This window comes from Rhinichthys klamathensis, unplaced genomic scaffold (assembly GCF_029890125.1).
Source record: "Rhinichthys klamathensis goyatoka isolate OS25496 unplaced genomic scaffold, OSU_Roscu_1.1 h1tg000029l_1, whole genome shotgun sequence".
NCBI classification, from domain to species: Eukaryota; Metazoa; Chordata; class Actinopteri; order Cypriniformes; family Leuciscidae; genus Rhinichthys; species Rhinichthys klamathensis.
Genome location: NW_026606579.1, coordinates 5216137 through 5230000, shown reverse-complemented (window position 1 = coordinate 5230000; position 13864 = coordinate 5216137). Strand labels below are relative to the sequence as shown.

At 41.2% G+C, this 13864-nt stretch overlaps 1 protein-coding gene across 2 annotated transcripts in view; it reads left to right on the top strand.

Annotated features, from left to right (window-relative positions):
- Positions 1-13196, top strand: part of scaf11 (SR-related CTD-associated factor 11) — a 16049-nt gene extending 2853 nt beyond the window's left edge. Inside the window, exons 6-15 of one of the 2 annotated variants that reach the window (XM_056245374.1) lie at positions 742-812; positions 1502-1536; positions 1632-1732; positions 3744-3860; positions 4163-4236; positions 4806-7250; positions 9019-9338; positions 10983-11150; positions 11241-11360; positions 12429-13196. In XM_056245374.1, coding sequence (XP_056101349.1) covers positions 742-812; positions 1502-1536; positions 1632-1732; positions 3744-3860; positions 4163-4236; positions 4806-7250; positions 9019-9338; positions 10983-11150; positions 11241-11360; positions 12429-12533 — 3556 coding nt within the window. In that variant the 3' untranslated portion in view covers positions 12534-13196. Of the gene's footprint in view, positions 1-741; positions 813-1501; positions 1537-1631; positions 1733-3743; positions 3861-4162; positions 4237-4805; positions 7251-9018; positions 9339-10979; positions 11151-11240; positions 11361-12428 lie in introns of both variants that reach the window. The other variant, XM_056245373.1, reaches the window with a different exon arrangement.
- The last annotated feature ends 668 nt before the right edge of the window (positions 13197-13864 follow it).

The following is a 13864-nucleotide window of genomic DNA, read 5'->3' as shown; positions in this document are numbered from 1 at the left end:
CACTCTTCTTGTTCGGGCTTTAGTTTGCAAATGCCGGGAATATTCTCCACAACAGCGAATTGCATCCCGTATCTCCATATCCGCGGTCGTTTTCGATTTCCCTAACCTAAAATACAATCTTATGAGAGCGTCTACGTCCCGGCTCTCAGCCCGCCCTCTGTTCGTTGATTGGCCGGCTGTTTTCAGGCCGGAGGAAAACTGAGAGACATGTCGATGTCTCAGACTGAGTACAGAAGCGAACTGAAATAGAGCGGAAGTACGAAGTCTGACGCAGTCAGGCTACACAAAACCAGTCACAAGGGTCAATTTTTTTTAAATTGAGATTTATACATCATCTGAAAGCTGAATAAATAAGCTTTCCATTGATGTATGGTTTGTTAGGATAGGACAATATTTGGCCGAGAGATGTAACTATTTGAAAATCTGGATTTTGAGGGTGCAAAAAAAAACGAAACATTGAGAAAATCCCCTTTTAAGTTGGTGGATGGTAAATGGACTGCATTTATATAGCGCTTTCACAGACCCAATGGCCACCAAAGCGCTTTACATGTTGCCTCACATACACTCATTCATACACCGACGACGGTGTCAGCCATGCAAGGCGCCATCCAGCTCGTCGGGAGCAGCCGGGGTTAGGTGTCTTGCTCATGGACACAAATATTGCCACAAATACACCCGTCTGACTTGTGACTGGTTTTGTGGTTCAGGGTCACATATAATAGTTAATTGTGTCGTTAACAGGGCAGAGACAGGAACTCTGGAGAGAACGCAAGATAAAAGAGCTAATGCCAAACAGAAATGCCACAGAAAAGGTATGTGCTTAAATATTGATTCTTGTCTTGTCCATCAGTTGCTTATGTTGATATTTCAATATGAAAGGTTATTCCAGGTTAAATTCAACTTATGCTACAATACAATTTGTATTTCTATAGCATTATATATCAATATTAGCAATATAATATTGATATATTATATTGCCTGTAGAAACGACTCTCATTCGATTATGTTTGAGGGAGAGCTGCATGATTAATCACTTAAAAATTGAATAATGTAACTTGATGCTTCGAATAAAGATTGCATCATTACATTGTTACTCCAGTAAGTGGAGACGAGTGACTGTTCAAATGTATTTGTCATTGAACCAAGAGATTCGTTCAAAAACGCTGATTCATCCAGTAATGAAACAAGAGGAGTCATTGAATCATTCACTCAGAGTTTTACATTTTTTAATTCAAATGAATTAAATAATCTGCAGCAATTAAAATTTTGTCAGAACTTCTAGTAAATTACATGTTTTTTTGTGTTTAAACTGTTTATTCAGAATCGTGATCTCTATTTTAAACATTTATCCAGAATCGTGCAGCTCTGGTTTGAGGTGTAAGAGCTTTTCACACAGATTTGTTTAATAGTTGGTTACGTTTTTGAGCTTTGTATAACAGAACTGATAAACATTTAGCGAATTAAGAGCTTTCCAAAATAAATGTCTTTTTTTCCCCGGCAGGTGACTCGGATGCATCTGTGGATGAACACAGAAAGGTTAGTATTGCACTGTTGTGTTCCTCCTTTTGGTCTTTTTTTTTTTTGCATATGAATGCCAGGGTAAATGTGTTAAGCAGTGTTTATGTGTGCAGGTGAGTGGAGACTCATGCCACTCTCTTCTGCTCACTCAGCATTTTCACTCATCACTGCCAAGCCAACAGGGAGCGACGCTCGGCACGCTCACACAGATCATGTAAGTGAACACCATGTGTCTTTCTGTTTCTTTGTTGACTGGACATTGTCTCTTAAATTGACCTATTATGCTTTCTTTAGTGTGTAATGTTGCTGTTTAAGTATGAAAAGCTCTGCAAAGTTACAAAGTAATTCCCTGAAACTCCATTGTAGTCTTGAGTTTCTTCCGGGAACGAACACGTCACAATATTCCTCGTTTAAATAATTAATACGCAGAATGAAGGTCTTTTAATAAAGGAAACAGGCTTAGTTGAGTTAGTTAGTATTGTGTTGAAACTGGCGGTTATGGTAAGGGGCGGGACGTTTCCCAAACACACTTATAGGAGAATATATATACAGTTTTTTCCGGACTATAAGTCGCTTCAGTCGAAAAATGCGTCATGAAGAGGAAAAAAAACATATATAAGTCGCACTGGACTATAAGTCGCATTTATTTAGAAATTTATGACATTTAATCTGGAAAGGCAAGTTATTCAACTACACAATAGCACACTGAACAACAGGCTGAATAGGTGGGAGAACATTAACGTAACACATTAACAGTTATTCAGCTACACAATAGCATAAAGAACACCTGGGAGGCCTAGGCTAAATTAACATAAGCCAGCGAGTCCAACAAGTAAGTGACCGGTAAACAAGTTCCCCAAGCTCCCGATCTCATTCCACATCAGTGAATCCATTGAGTTCTTCATCCTCTGTGTCGCGTTTGAACAACTCCGCCAAGTAGAGCGCCCTCTGGAGACGCTAATGTTTTCTCTTGGTTCATCTCAGTCTGAATTAATTTTGATATATAAGTCGCACCTGACTATAAGTCGCAGGACCAGCCAAACTATGAAAAAAGTGTGACTTATAGTCAGGAAAATACGGGTATATGGAGAATATGGGGAAAATAGTGAACATTCAAGGAGGAAAACCTGTTATACATAGTTCCCACAGGCCAATTAATGTCACGTGACCTCCCCGGAGACGCCATCTTTGAGGGCATAAGCTGCTCTGTTTACAAAGTTTTACAAGCAAATTTCGAATATTTCTTTGTTTTTATAATTTTACGAAAATCATGAAAAGACAAAGTGACAGATTATAAAGAGACTATTAACACAAGACAGAGAGAGGTACAATGCGAAAATTTGTGTAATAAATGGTGTGGATCCGTATGCACTAACGAAGGAAGCACTGAGCACTGATTATGCAGCTTTGCCTCATACAGTATTATCATGTGTAACGTTACCATTATCTGGTATTTTTTACACATGTGAGCAATTCCGAGCCTGAAAAATCACTGGAGGCGTACAATCAGTTTGTCGAGGGTTGGGTTGGTGACGTTTGCTCAAGTGCAATCAATGGAAAAGTAGTCATCATAGCGAATGTATGTAGCATGATGCTAGACTATCTGTCTATTAAAAAGCCATAGCCTGCACAACTTAATTCCTGTTCCCCTTAAAACAGTCATCGGTGCTTTCTGTAATATGCATACTTATATGAATAGGGTTGGAACGGTACATTTTTCGTATTGAACCAAAACTGTACTGGCGTCACGGTTCAGTGCATGAATATACACGGTATAAAAATAAATAAAACTCGCGTGCAAATTAATTAATGTTTTTAATACCTCGTCATTTTGTTCATACAGGACATCATTCAAACTGCAAAGTGTTAACTTGTTTATCCTCGCCAGCCATAACATCCGTCGTTGTTCTGACAAAAGCTTAGTCTTCTCACATTCATGAAGTCTAAAGACGGGTATACTGTAAAATCCAAATTTAACTGAACCTCCGGCACGATTTGAACATCCATTGACCCAGCAGGAGATTCACTTTTTATCACGAAATTAACTCGTTTCAGCTTCTTCTTCTTATATTCTGCCCGCAACATGCCCACAGAAATGGCGCCGGGTCGGCAAATGCCCGTATGTTGTGACGTCATGTAGGAACTATGTATAGTAGAGCCTGAAAACATCAAGACTTTGTAAAAGGTTAAAGTGTTTTGTTTGTCATTTCTGTCTTGCGCTGTAGGGCAGGATCTGTTGAGGTTTGTGAGGAGGGGCCAGATGGCGTTCAGTGGAGGAGATTAGAGAGAAAACGCAGATGGCTTTCTGCCTCTGTACCTGTCCTCTCTACAGGTGTGCCCAGGTGAGAAGCATGTTTCAAACAGTCTGTTCACCGACAATCTGATGGATACTGCACTCAAAAATTGTGAAACGGCCAGGTCGAATCTCATTGCACGCATGACGTTAAGATGATCTCTTCCTGTTTACTAGGGTAGTTCAACTTTATTCTGATTCAGATTTTGTTTTTGAAATTACATACAAGTACCAATTATAGTACTTAGTCTATGGGTGTAAAAAAAAATTGGTACCATTTTCTTAGCTGCAATTTCCTTTGTGTGCGTGTCTCTTATTTTGTGTTATAAACATTTGTTTATTGACTTTTAGGGTGTTACTCCACTCACATCTGCTTCTGTCAGCGGTCTCCTCCTCTCTGAATCTGCTGCTTTCTGAACACACAGGTGAGGTCACTTGTTTGTTAGTTGCGTTAAAAGACGTGTAATAATCTGGTTATTATTTTGAAATTTATTTATTTTTCCTTTCAATTTGACTTACAACTTAGTTTATTTAATTTATTCCATTTCATTGTTATTAAATTTCATGTGCCCAGATGTAGGCTTTTAAAGTAGTTCGAGCATTTTTAATTACTCAAACTCATGTCTCGCCTCCCTCTGCCATTGTATGCTACCGCGACAAAGCACACACGTGACAAATGACGTCAGAAAAGCGTCAGTACATTATAATCGGTTATGGTCTATTACTGAACCGATACGATTCATTTCGACACCCCTAGTGCTAAATAGTGTTCTTTAAAAATTATTAACGCTCTTAAATTTCTCAGGTGGGTTGTAAAGCTTCCATAATTATAATAGTAAAAGTTTTATTATATATTATTATTATTATATCAAAATGTAAACTCAAATGAATTTGTGGCTGGGTTTATTTTCAGTTTCTCATTTTTCCTCCCTCAGTTATTTATTAGTTTTTATTTTCATTACAGTTAACACTTATTTTATCTCCTGTTTCTTAGTTCCTCATGGCATAGTTTGTGCCGTCACCTGTCCCAAAGGTGAGGAGAGAAAGGGAACCAGGGGTTCTGGGTCAAAGACCTCTGTGAAGCCAGAAACTACTGCGACCAGACGTTCCTCTCGTCACAATCGCGCTGAGGCGGAGGATTCCTCATCTGCGCAGTCGCAACCGACAGACTCGGACACAACCTCTTCTACACCACAAACCATAAACGACACTCCTGCTTCTACGAGCAGAGGACAGCAGGGGAACAACCCGAGGTCTGGAGCGAAGAGGAAAGGACGTGGAAAAAAGAAGGTTGTAGAGAGACATGAAGATGAGGAGGTTGGGAATCATGAGGAAGATGAAGTCAATAAGGAAGCAGAATCTGAGGAACCAAAAACAGACCAGAAAGCAAGTCCTGATCAGATTGATAGCGACCAAGAACCACTGGATACGGAGGAGAAGATGGAGGTGGAGAATGAGACGAGTGCTACAGAGGCCAATAACCAGGATGATGAAACGGTAAAAGTAGAAGAAATGGCAACTGAGAGTATGGTTGAAGATGAAGACGATCAGATACTTTCACGAGATGATAGCGAGAAAGAAGTGGAGACTGATGATTCAGACCAAGTTGAATTGGAGAATGTTCCACCAATAGTGGAGGACGATTGCCAATCTCGTTCCTCTGCTGAACTGGGAGAGTCTCAATCTGATTCCCAGGACGTTCAATCGCCTCTGCAAGAGGAACCAACAGCTGAACCAACTTCTGACCAGATTGTGGATGTGAAACCGGAGCTTGACACCGAGGAAGACCAATCCGACAAACAGGAATCGAGTTGCTCTCCACCTTTCCAAGATATTGTGGATCTGAATTCGGAGCCGGATACCACAGAAGACAATTCTGACAAGCAGGAATCAAGTAGCTCTCCAGCTCTCCAAGATATTGTGGATCTGAATTCGGAGCCGGATACCACAGAAGACAATTCTGACAAACAGGAATCAATTGGCTTTCCAGCTCTCCAAGAGTTTGCGGATCAGAAACCGGAGCCGGATACCACAGAAGACAATGCAGACAAGCAAGAATCGAGTAGCTTTCCAACTCTCCAAGAGATTGCGGATCAGAAACCGGAGCCGGATACCACAGTAGACAATGCAGACAAGCAAGAATCGAGTAGCTTTCCAACTCTCCAAGAGATTGCGGATCAAAAAACGGAGCCTGACACCACGGAAGACAATGCAGACAAGCAGGAATCCAGTACTTTCCAAGAGGATCAGAGCGCTGGTCCGTCAGCACTTGGAGAGATAGCTATTCCAGAAACTAAGGAGACTAATGCAAGGAGTCCTCAGGACAACACTGACCTCATTCCCATGGAGTGCGATTCTCCTGCATCCGAGAGTGAAGCTCATGCTGCTGAAGCTGAAATAAATCCCACTGCGAACGCGGGTCAGACTGCCGATCAAAAGCCCAAGATTGACAGCTGTAAGGAAGCGAAAGGCTCGGACAAGAGGGACCGGGATGGGCGATCCCGCAGGTCTCGCTTTCACTCGCCTACGACCACTTGGTCGCCTACCAAGGAGTCTAAGAGTGAAGGGTCACGCAGGTCAAGGTCTCGATCACGGGACCGTAGCCACAAGACCCGATCCACATCTCGGAGCCGCGAGCAGCAAGAGGAAGAGCGGGAAGGGCGGCGGAATCGAAGCCGTAGCCGTAGTCGTAGCCGGGAGCGAAGTCACAGGCGACGTAGCCGTTCCCGGAACAGAAACCGAGCCGGACGCCGGAGCCCGTCCCAGGAACGCTCGGATCACGGCGGACACTCTCCTCGCAAGAGGGAGTCTTGGGGAACGGATGGATGGCGGAGCACAGGTGGTGGACGAGGTTGCCGCAATTCAAACTGGAGGAACAATGCGGAAAAACCTGGGAATTCGTCAACAAGAGAGCATGTTTCATCTGACAACGGCAACTTCAATGAGGCGTCGCCTGATCGGAGCAGAAGCGAGAACCCGGACTGGGTAAAAGACAGGGAGAAGCTCTACCCGGATGCTGATGCTCGAGGGCGTGAGCAACGAAAGGATGAAAATTTCGGAGATCCACCTTCCGATTCCTGGTGTCGGGGGGGCTGGAGCGCTGGACGCGGGAGAGGAGGTTCAAACTGGTCGGCCAGCCAGCAGAGCGAGCCAGCAGATAATTGGAGGCAACGCACTTCTTTCTCAGGGACCGCGAATAACACGGATTCTTATAGCCGCTTCAACGAAAACAGAGCCGGAGGAAAGAGAAAAGAGTCTGATGGTGGCGAGACGGCGATGGATCGGTCGGGGTGGTCGTCGGCGTCGAGCTGGGCCGTGCGGCGAACTCTTCCCGCCGATGTGCAGAACTACTACTCGCGCAGGGACCGAGGCGGCGGAAACAATACCTGGAACAGACAAGAGGAGGATCAAGGTGCACCAGGTGTCCCAAAACAAGCAGGTCTGTCTTTATACAAATAATGGCTTGTTTCACCAACACAAACGTTTTTCACATAGGATTTGTATGTGACACCAATGCGTAAAAAAACAGCCGATGGGCTGAATGGAAATGTACTTTCAGTTTCTGATAATAGATGTAGGGCCCTATGAAATCAGTTTTATTTTATATCAAATTCAGTTTTTCCTATTTGAATTTTTCTGGATTCTGGCTTTCTCAAGCCAACATCAAAGTTTGTTCACAAACTTTAGCTTCTAGTTTACATTTTCTGGATTCCATTTTAACTTTAGTAATCAGAAAGCATGTCTAAGTTATTGAAATCATGAAACATCAAACAAATTATTAAAGGTTTAAGAAAAATGACATTTTTAGGGCCTTATAAATTTTTTTTTCTTTCAAATCTGTTTTTTTTTTTAGTTTACTCAAATTCATTTTTTTCCGCTTGAATTTTTAGATTCCCTTTTAGTGGTTACATTTAAACCTTAGCAATCAAAAAGCATGTCTAATCCATTGAAATCATAAAACTTTAACGATTGAATTATTTGTTTAAAAAGAATGCTCTGTTCATGAGCGCCACCAAGGCATAGTTCATTCCAATCAAAACATTTCGATTTTTTGCATTAGTGTGAATATCCTTAGTTTTATCCTTAAAGCATAAATATGCTAATTTTCAAAAGTGCATTAGTTCAAGTTCAAGTCTTTTTATTGTCAGATGCACAGAACAATACAAGGGCACTGAAATTCGCATGACAAGACACCGCATAGCAACCTGACATAACATAACATATAAGTACACAAAAAATAAATAAAAAAAAAGTCAGGGAGGGGTAACAACAGTAGTGCAATATTGCTATTTAAACATTATGAGTGTTCTTAAGCTCTTTTTCTCTAGTCATGTAGCATAAATTTCTATTACATAGACAGTCAAGTTTAAAGCAACACTAAGTAAGATTTTTTACCTTAAAATTTCCAAAATGGTTTCAGTGGTTCATTAAGTCGTAACAGGGTGAAAGGCACTTATGCCTCCGCTTTGGGGTCCTGTATCTGCTATAGCCACGCTATGTAAGATTGCCAGATCGGGTCGCGTTTCTGTAGTTCTAATGAGACATAAGAAAACTACAAATTTGACTTGCTTTACGTCAAGCGTTACAATTGTCATTATTTAGTTATGTCGCAATACATTATACTTTCATGAAATCATGCACCATACTCTACCTTGTCTGTGGACATCGTTCATTCCAAAGCCGGTGCTGGATAAACAGCAAGCGTGCGTGCGACAGTAGGATGCGCTAGGCTAAATTATTTACGACAGCGGTAATGGACAATTCCGCTTCCAACCTGTAGGGCGACCGCAGAGGAAAAGTTACTTGGTGTTGCTTTAAAGGATTAGTTCACTTCAAAATGATAATTATGTCATCATTTATTCACCCTCGTTGTTTCAAACCTGAATGAATTTCTTTTTTCTGCTGAACACAAAAGAAGATATTTTGAAGAATGTCGGTAACCAGACAGTTGATGGACCCCACTGACTTCCATAGTAGGAAAAAAAATATTGGAAGTCAATTCTTCAAAATATATTCTTTTGTGTTCAGCAGAAGAAAAATTCATTCAGGTTTTAATTTTAAACGACTTGAGGGTGAGTAAATAATGATGGAATTTTAATTTTAAAGTGAACTGTTCCTTTAATTAAAAGCCCATCTTTCCAGTGGTGAATTTCCCCTTTAATATGATTTGGTCACATTTACATTCATGTCCGTTTTCTGTATTTCAGATCCCCCACAGAATGAGCCAAATGCACCCCTGCCAACCGAGGCTGTTCCAGCTCTACCCCCCACCCTGATGCCCCATCAGCTCGGTGTGATGGGGGTCCTGCGTTACCCCATGGGTCCTCTTCTGCCGAGACCTCCAGCTGTGGGTCTACAGCCTCCTCAGTTCAGTTTACCCCCTCCGGGTCCAGTACAGCTGCACCCCGCCGGCCCGCTCCTTCAGGTCCCATCCATAGCCGTGCAGGGACTGCCTCCGCCCCCTCCACCTCCTCCGCCAGTGCAGACCGGCTTCACCATAGTACCGCCTGAAAGCCACCCATCTCAGGTGAGCACCAGGGTTATTATCGATAAAGCCGAGTTCACACTGCAGGATTGTAGGCCCGATTTTCATTTGCGAAATTGGCGACAAACGCCCGAAATCATATGCAAATCGATGCTCGTTCACGCTCGTCACACTGTGAATTATCAAAGACTCGATCTGAGAGAATCGCCCGATGAGTCGCCCACGCCCGTGAGATATTTGGCGAGTAATATAGAGATGGAGTAATATATTGTTAAATCCGAGTTCACACTGCAGGATTTTAGGCCGGATTGTCATAAATTGAAATCATAGATTTGCCCGAAATCATAGGCAAATGCCCGGGCGTCGGCGACTCATCGGTACTCATCGTCTTTGATAATTCACAGTGTGTGATTGTCGTGAACGAGCACCGATTTGCCTATGATTTCGGGCATTTGTTAGCCTGGGAAAACCCAGACAACTTCCAGCAAATGTAGATTTGCTCTTAAAAAGTTAGTCTGGCAAAGAGCTCATACAAGCCCATTTCCAATCCGTCGAAATCGAGGCACCAATCAGAAGCGTTGGGGCGGGCTTTACACGATGACGACAGCGCTGGGGTTTTGAAGCAGATTTTGTAGCCTACATTACAAAGATGGATGCCGGCGTCGAACATCACTCGTTCCAATCAGCTATCGCGTGTGTTTTAAGCCATTTGAACGTTTCCTTTTTGTTAAAAACCGAGCAAAGAACAACACTCGGCTCTGCATACGTCATCTCCTTCATCGCTCTGATTGGGTTTAGGTCTATCCGCGACGTCCGTTGGTGACGCCCCTCTGGAAATGATTTGTCTATGACGCTTTGCCAGACCATAACTCCGTTACAACTGAGAATGGTCTGGTTTTAACCCGGCTAGGCATTTGTAGCAAATTTAGCAAATGAAAATCGGGCCTAAAATCCTGCAGTGTGAACTCGTTATTAATGAGATATGCTAAATATCTGGACCTGTCAGCGATTCAAAATCCTGCTGTGTGAAATGTGTTCTGACTGACAATGACATCGGCGATGACCTACAGCCAATGAGAGAGCGAGATACAGAGGAGCGGGATGTTCGGGGAGGAGTTATAAACCAGTATTTTAATATATATATTTACAATTATATAGAACAGAAACAAAGCACAAACATTTGCTTGACCAGCAGCACATTGCAAAATGATTTATTAACCTACAACTTTCTTTGCAGAACACACAATCCTTGCTGCCCTCGTCTCCCCAACCATTCCCTCCTCCATAATCTATTTTCTTTTTTCTCCTTTTAAGCACACAGACAATTCTGATCGCAATGATCTTGCAGGCTTTAATTTTTAATAACAATTCAAGTCTCGCGCGAGAAATCTTGTATTATTTCCTTATCACTTCTCGCTTGTGTTAAAACGTAGTTTGCGGACCAGACAATATTGTCGCTATTCTTCCTATTTTAAAGTAATGCAATGTGAAACTCTCTGTGGCAGCATTCAAAGAACTGTGATCTGAAGAGTGTGAACTCGGCACAAGTAAAACTAAAACCATAAAAATTACATTACTTAAAAAAAAAAAAAAGCACTGAATTAGGCACCATTGTGAATATCAAGATTTGTATGTTTTGTGCAGTTTTAGTTGATTTGGTTGTAACATTTCCATATTTTACAGCAGGTGATGCCCAGTTTTTCTATACAAGGCAAAGCTTCTTTCAAGCCCATGCCAACCAAAGTAGTTGCAGGGCCACTTCATCCTATCGGGACGGTCAGCGCGTCCCAGCCGTCCTCCACCACCCAACCAACTCACAGCAAGGCCCACGCCGACAGCTCAAAGAAAGAGAAGGCAAGAGCTCATGTTCAGGCTAACGGCTCCATGCTAATGTCCATAACCCTGCGCTGCACCTCCTAAAGTACATGTTCCCCTTTCAAGCAGAAATTGCAGATCCAAGAGCGGGCCGTCAATGAGGTGAAGGCAGCGATTAAGCCATATTATCAGAAGAACGAAATCAACAAGGAGGAATATAAAGAGATTGTACGCAAAGCTGTGGAAAAAGTAAGTTTGGATTTTGAGTAGACCAAATAGGTCACACTAAAATAATATATTATTGTTCAATTTGGTAACACTTTACTTGAAGGGGTGTGCATAAGACTGACATGACACCTTCATAATCATGACATGACACGTTATGAATATGAAGGAGGGTTTATGCATGTTTATGACAACTGTCATTAAGTGTCATTCGTTCAATTATGACATTTTTAATGCAAATATGACATTGTTTGAGATGTCTTTGTTATGGCAACTTGACATAAACCAATACATCATAACCTGGCAGTGTCTTGGTAATGACAACTTGACATTACCAAGACAACATAAATTGTCATAAATATGTCATAAACATGACATAGCAGATTATTTATCAAACTTAAGAAACCACTTAGCTTTATAGGTTAACATTATATTAAACTGTCATGTGGTTGGTTTTGACATTGGCTGTCATAAGGCCATTATAACTGTGTCATGAATATTTTTCTTGACCTCAACTACAGTGGTACAAATTGAATTTGTCATTAAAATGTTATAATGCCTCATGACAGCCAATGTCAAAACCAACCACATGACAGTGTAATGTAATGTTAACCAATAAAGCTAAGTGGTTTCTTAAGTTTGTTAATTAATCTGCTATGTCATGTTTATGACATATTTATGACAGTTTGTGTTGTCTTAGTAATGTCAAGTTGTCATGACAAAGACACTGCCAGGTTATGATGTATTGGTTTATGTCAAGTTGTCATAACAAAGACATCTGAAACAATGTCATATTTGCATTAAAAATTTCATAATTGAGCGAAAGACACTTAATGACAGATGTCATAAACATGCATAAACCCTCCTTCATATTCATAACGTGTCATGTCATGATTATGAATTTGTCATGTCAGTCTTATGCACACCCCTTCAAGTAAAGTGTTACCCTCAGATCACAGTCGCACCTCTGCATATTCAGTTTGATTTTAGTGTATCTATTCCTTGAAGTCATATTCATGTGCATTGAAATTATGAATTTTGCACACGTGGCTTCAAAAACGCACCCAGCAAATGTCTTGCTCTGTCTCTCAGGTGTGCCACAGCAAGAGCGGCGAGGTGAATGCCGACAAAGTGGCCAACCTGGTGAAAGCATACGTCGACAAATACAAGCGCACCCGCAAAAACAAATCCGAGTAGAGCCGAGGGTCTCTGTTCTGCTGATGCACAAGTGCAATTCCTCCACCGCGGCGTCACTGACTGGAGCCGTTCTTAACACATTTGCATACAAGAATGAAGATTTTTCTAGAGATGACATATTTTGTTTAATTTGGATTTGATATAGTGCAAATGCCCTTTATTGGATTGTGTCTTATGGGTATGTGTGTGTGTGTGTGTGTGTGTGGGGAGGGGGGGAAGGTTATGGTCTATAATGGTGTCGCTATTATTGCATTTTGCTTCTAAGTTTAAAGAAGCAAAAAAAAAAAAAAAAATTAAGGCTAATGATTCAAGTGGTACGACTGGACCTGTCCTGTCTCTCTCTCTCTCTTTCTCTCTCTCTCTCGCTCTCATTAGTCATCCTTTAGACCTAAACTCCTTTTCTTTTAGAAGCATAGAAACAATCTTGAGTACATGTGCATTAGCTTTATTATTCCCAGCTGAATGTGTGCGTGCCTGAGTGTGTGTGTGTGTGTGTGATTCAGTCGTAATCTTACGTGGAAAGAACACGGGTAGTTTGTTGGTGAGCTGAGATGATTCTGTTGTCATATCCAGGTTTAAGTCCTGTACTTCTGTTTATGCAGTTCAATCACTGTGTCTGTTTACCCTCCCAGAAGCAATGAAATAAACCAGCTCTGAATCCCGTCCTGTGTCCGTTTACTGACTTCAGGTCAGAGGATCATGTCCTCGGCTCTGTGAACTTATTAAAGTGGAAACTTATTAAAGCTCAGAAATGTTGGAAAGACGATGGCTGCATCCGAAACACATATAGTAGGTATATGCACAAATTCACAGTACTCATAATTGTTTTTAAAATTCTTTAATATCTATACTTTATATTTATTTTGATTATATTATATTTTATTTATTTTAATCATGGTAATTATAGTAAAATCTATTAATTTATATGTATTTTTATTATGTATGTTTATGTTTTTTAATATATATTTTACACAATACTCATAAATATGTCCGGATTACATCCATAGGACACATTTTATATTACATAGAACATACTTGCATAGTCGCAAAGTACTTTCTCAAAACAGTTACCTGCAGTTTTCGGATGCAGCCTAAACATCAAATCAAGAGAAGCAAATCCTTCAATGCATATTAAATGTTTCCCGTCAGAAAGAAAACCCTCGTTGATGCTCATGAAAGTGATTCTTAATTACGAGTAAACCGCAATCCCAGCACTCCTATGATGGTGTTTCTCTAGCCACACACAATCATCCCACAGAAAGACTGGTGTAACTGCTTATCCTAATCGATGTTACCTATATACTGGGAAATCACAGGTCACATGACATCAC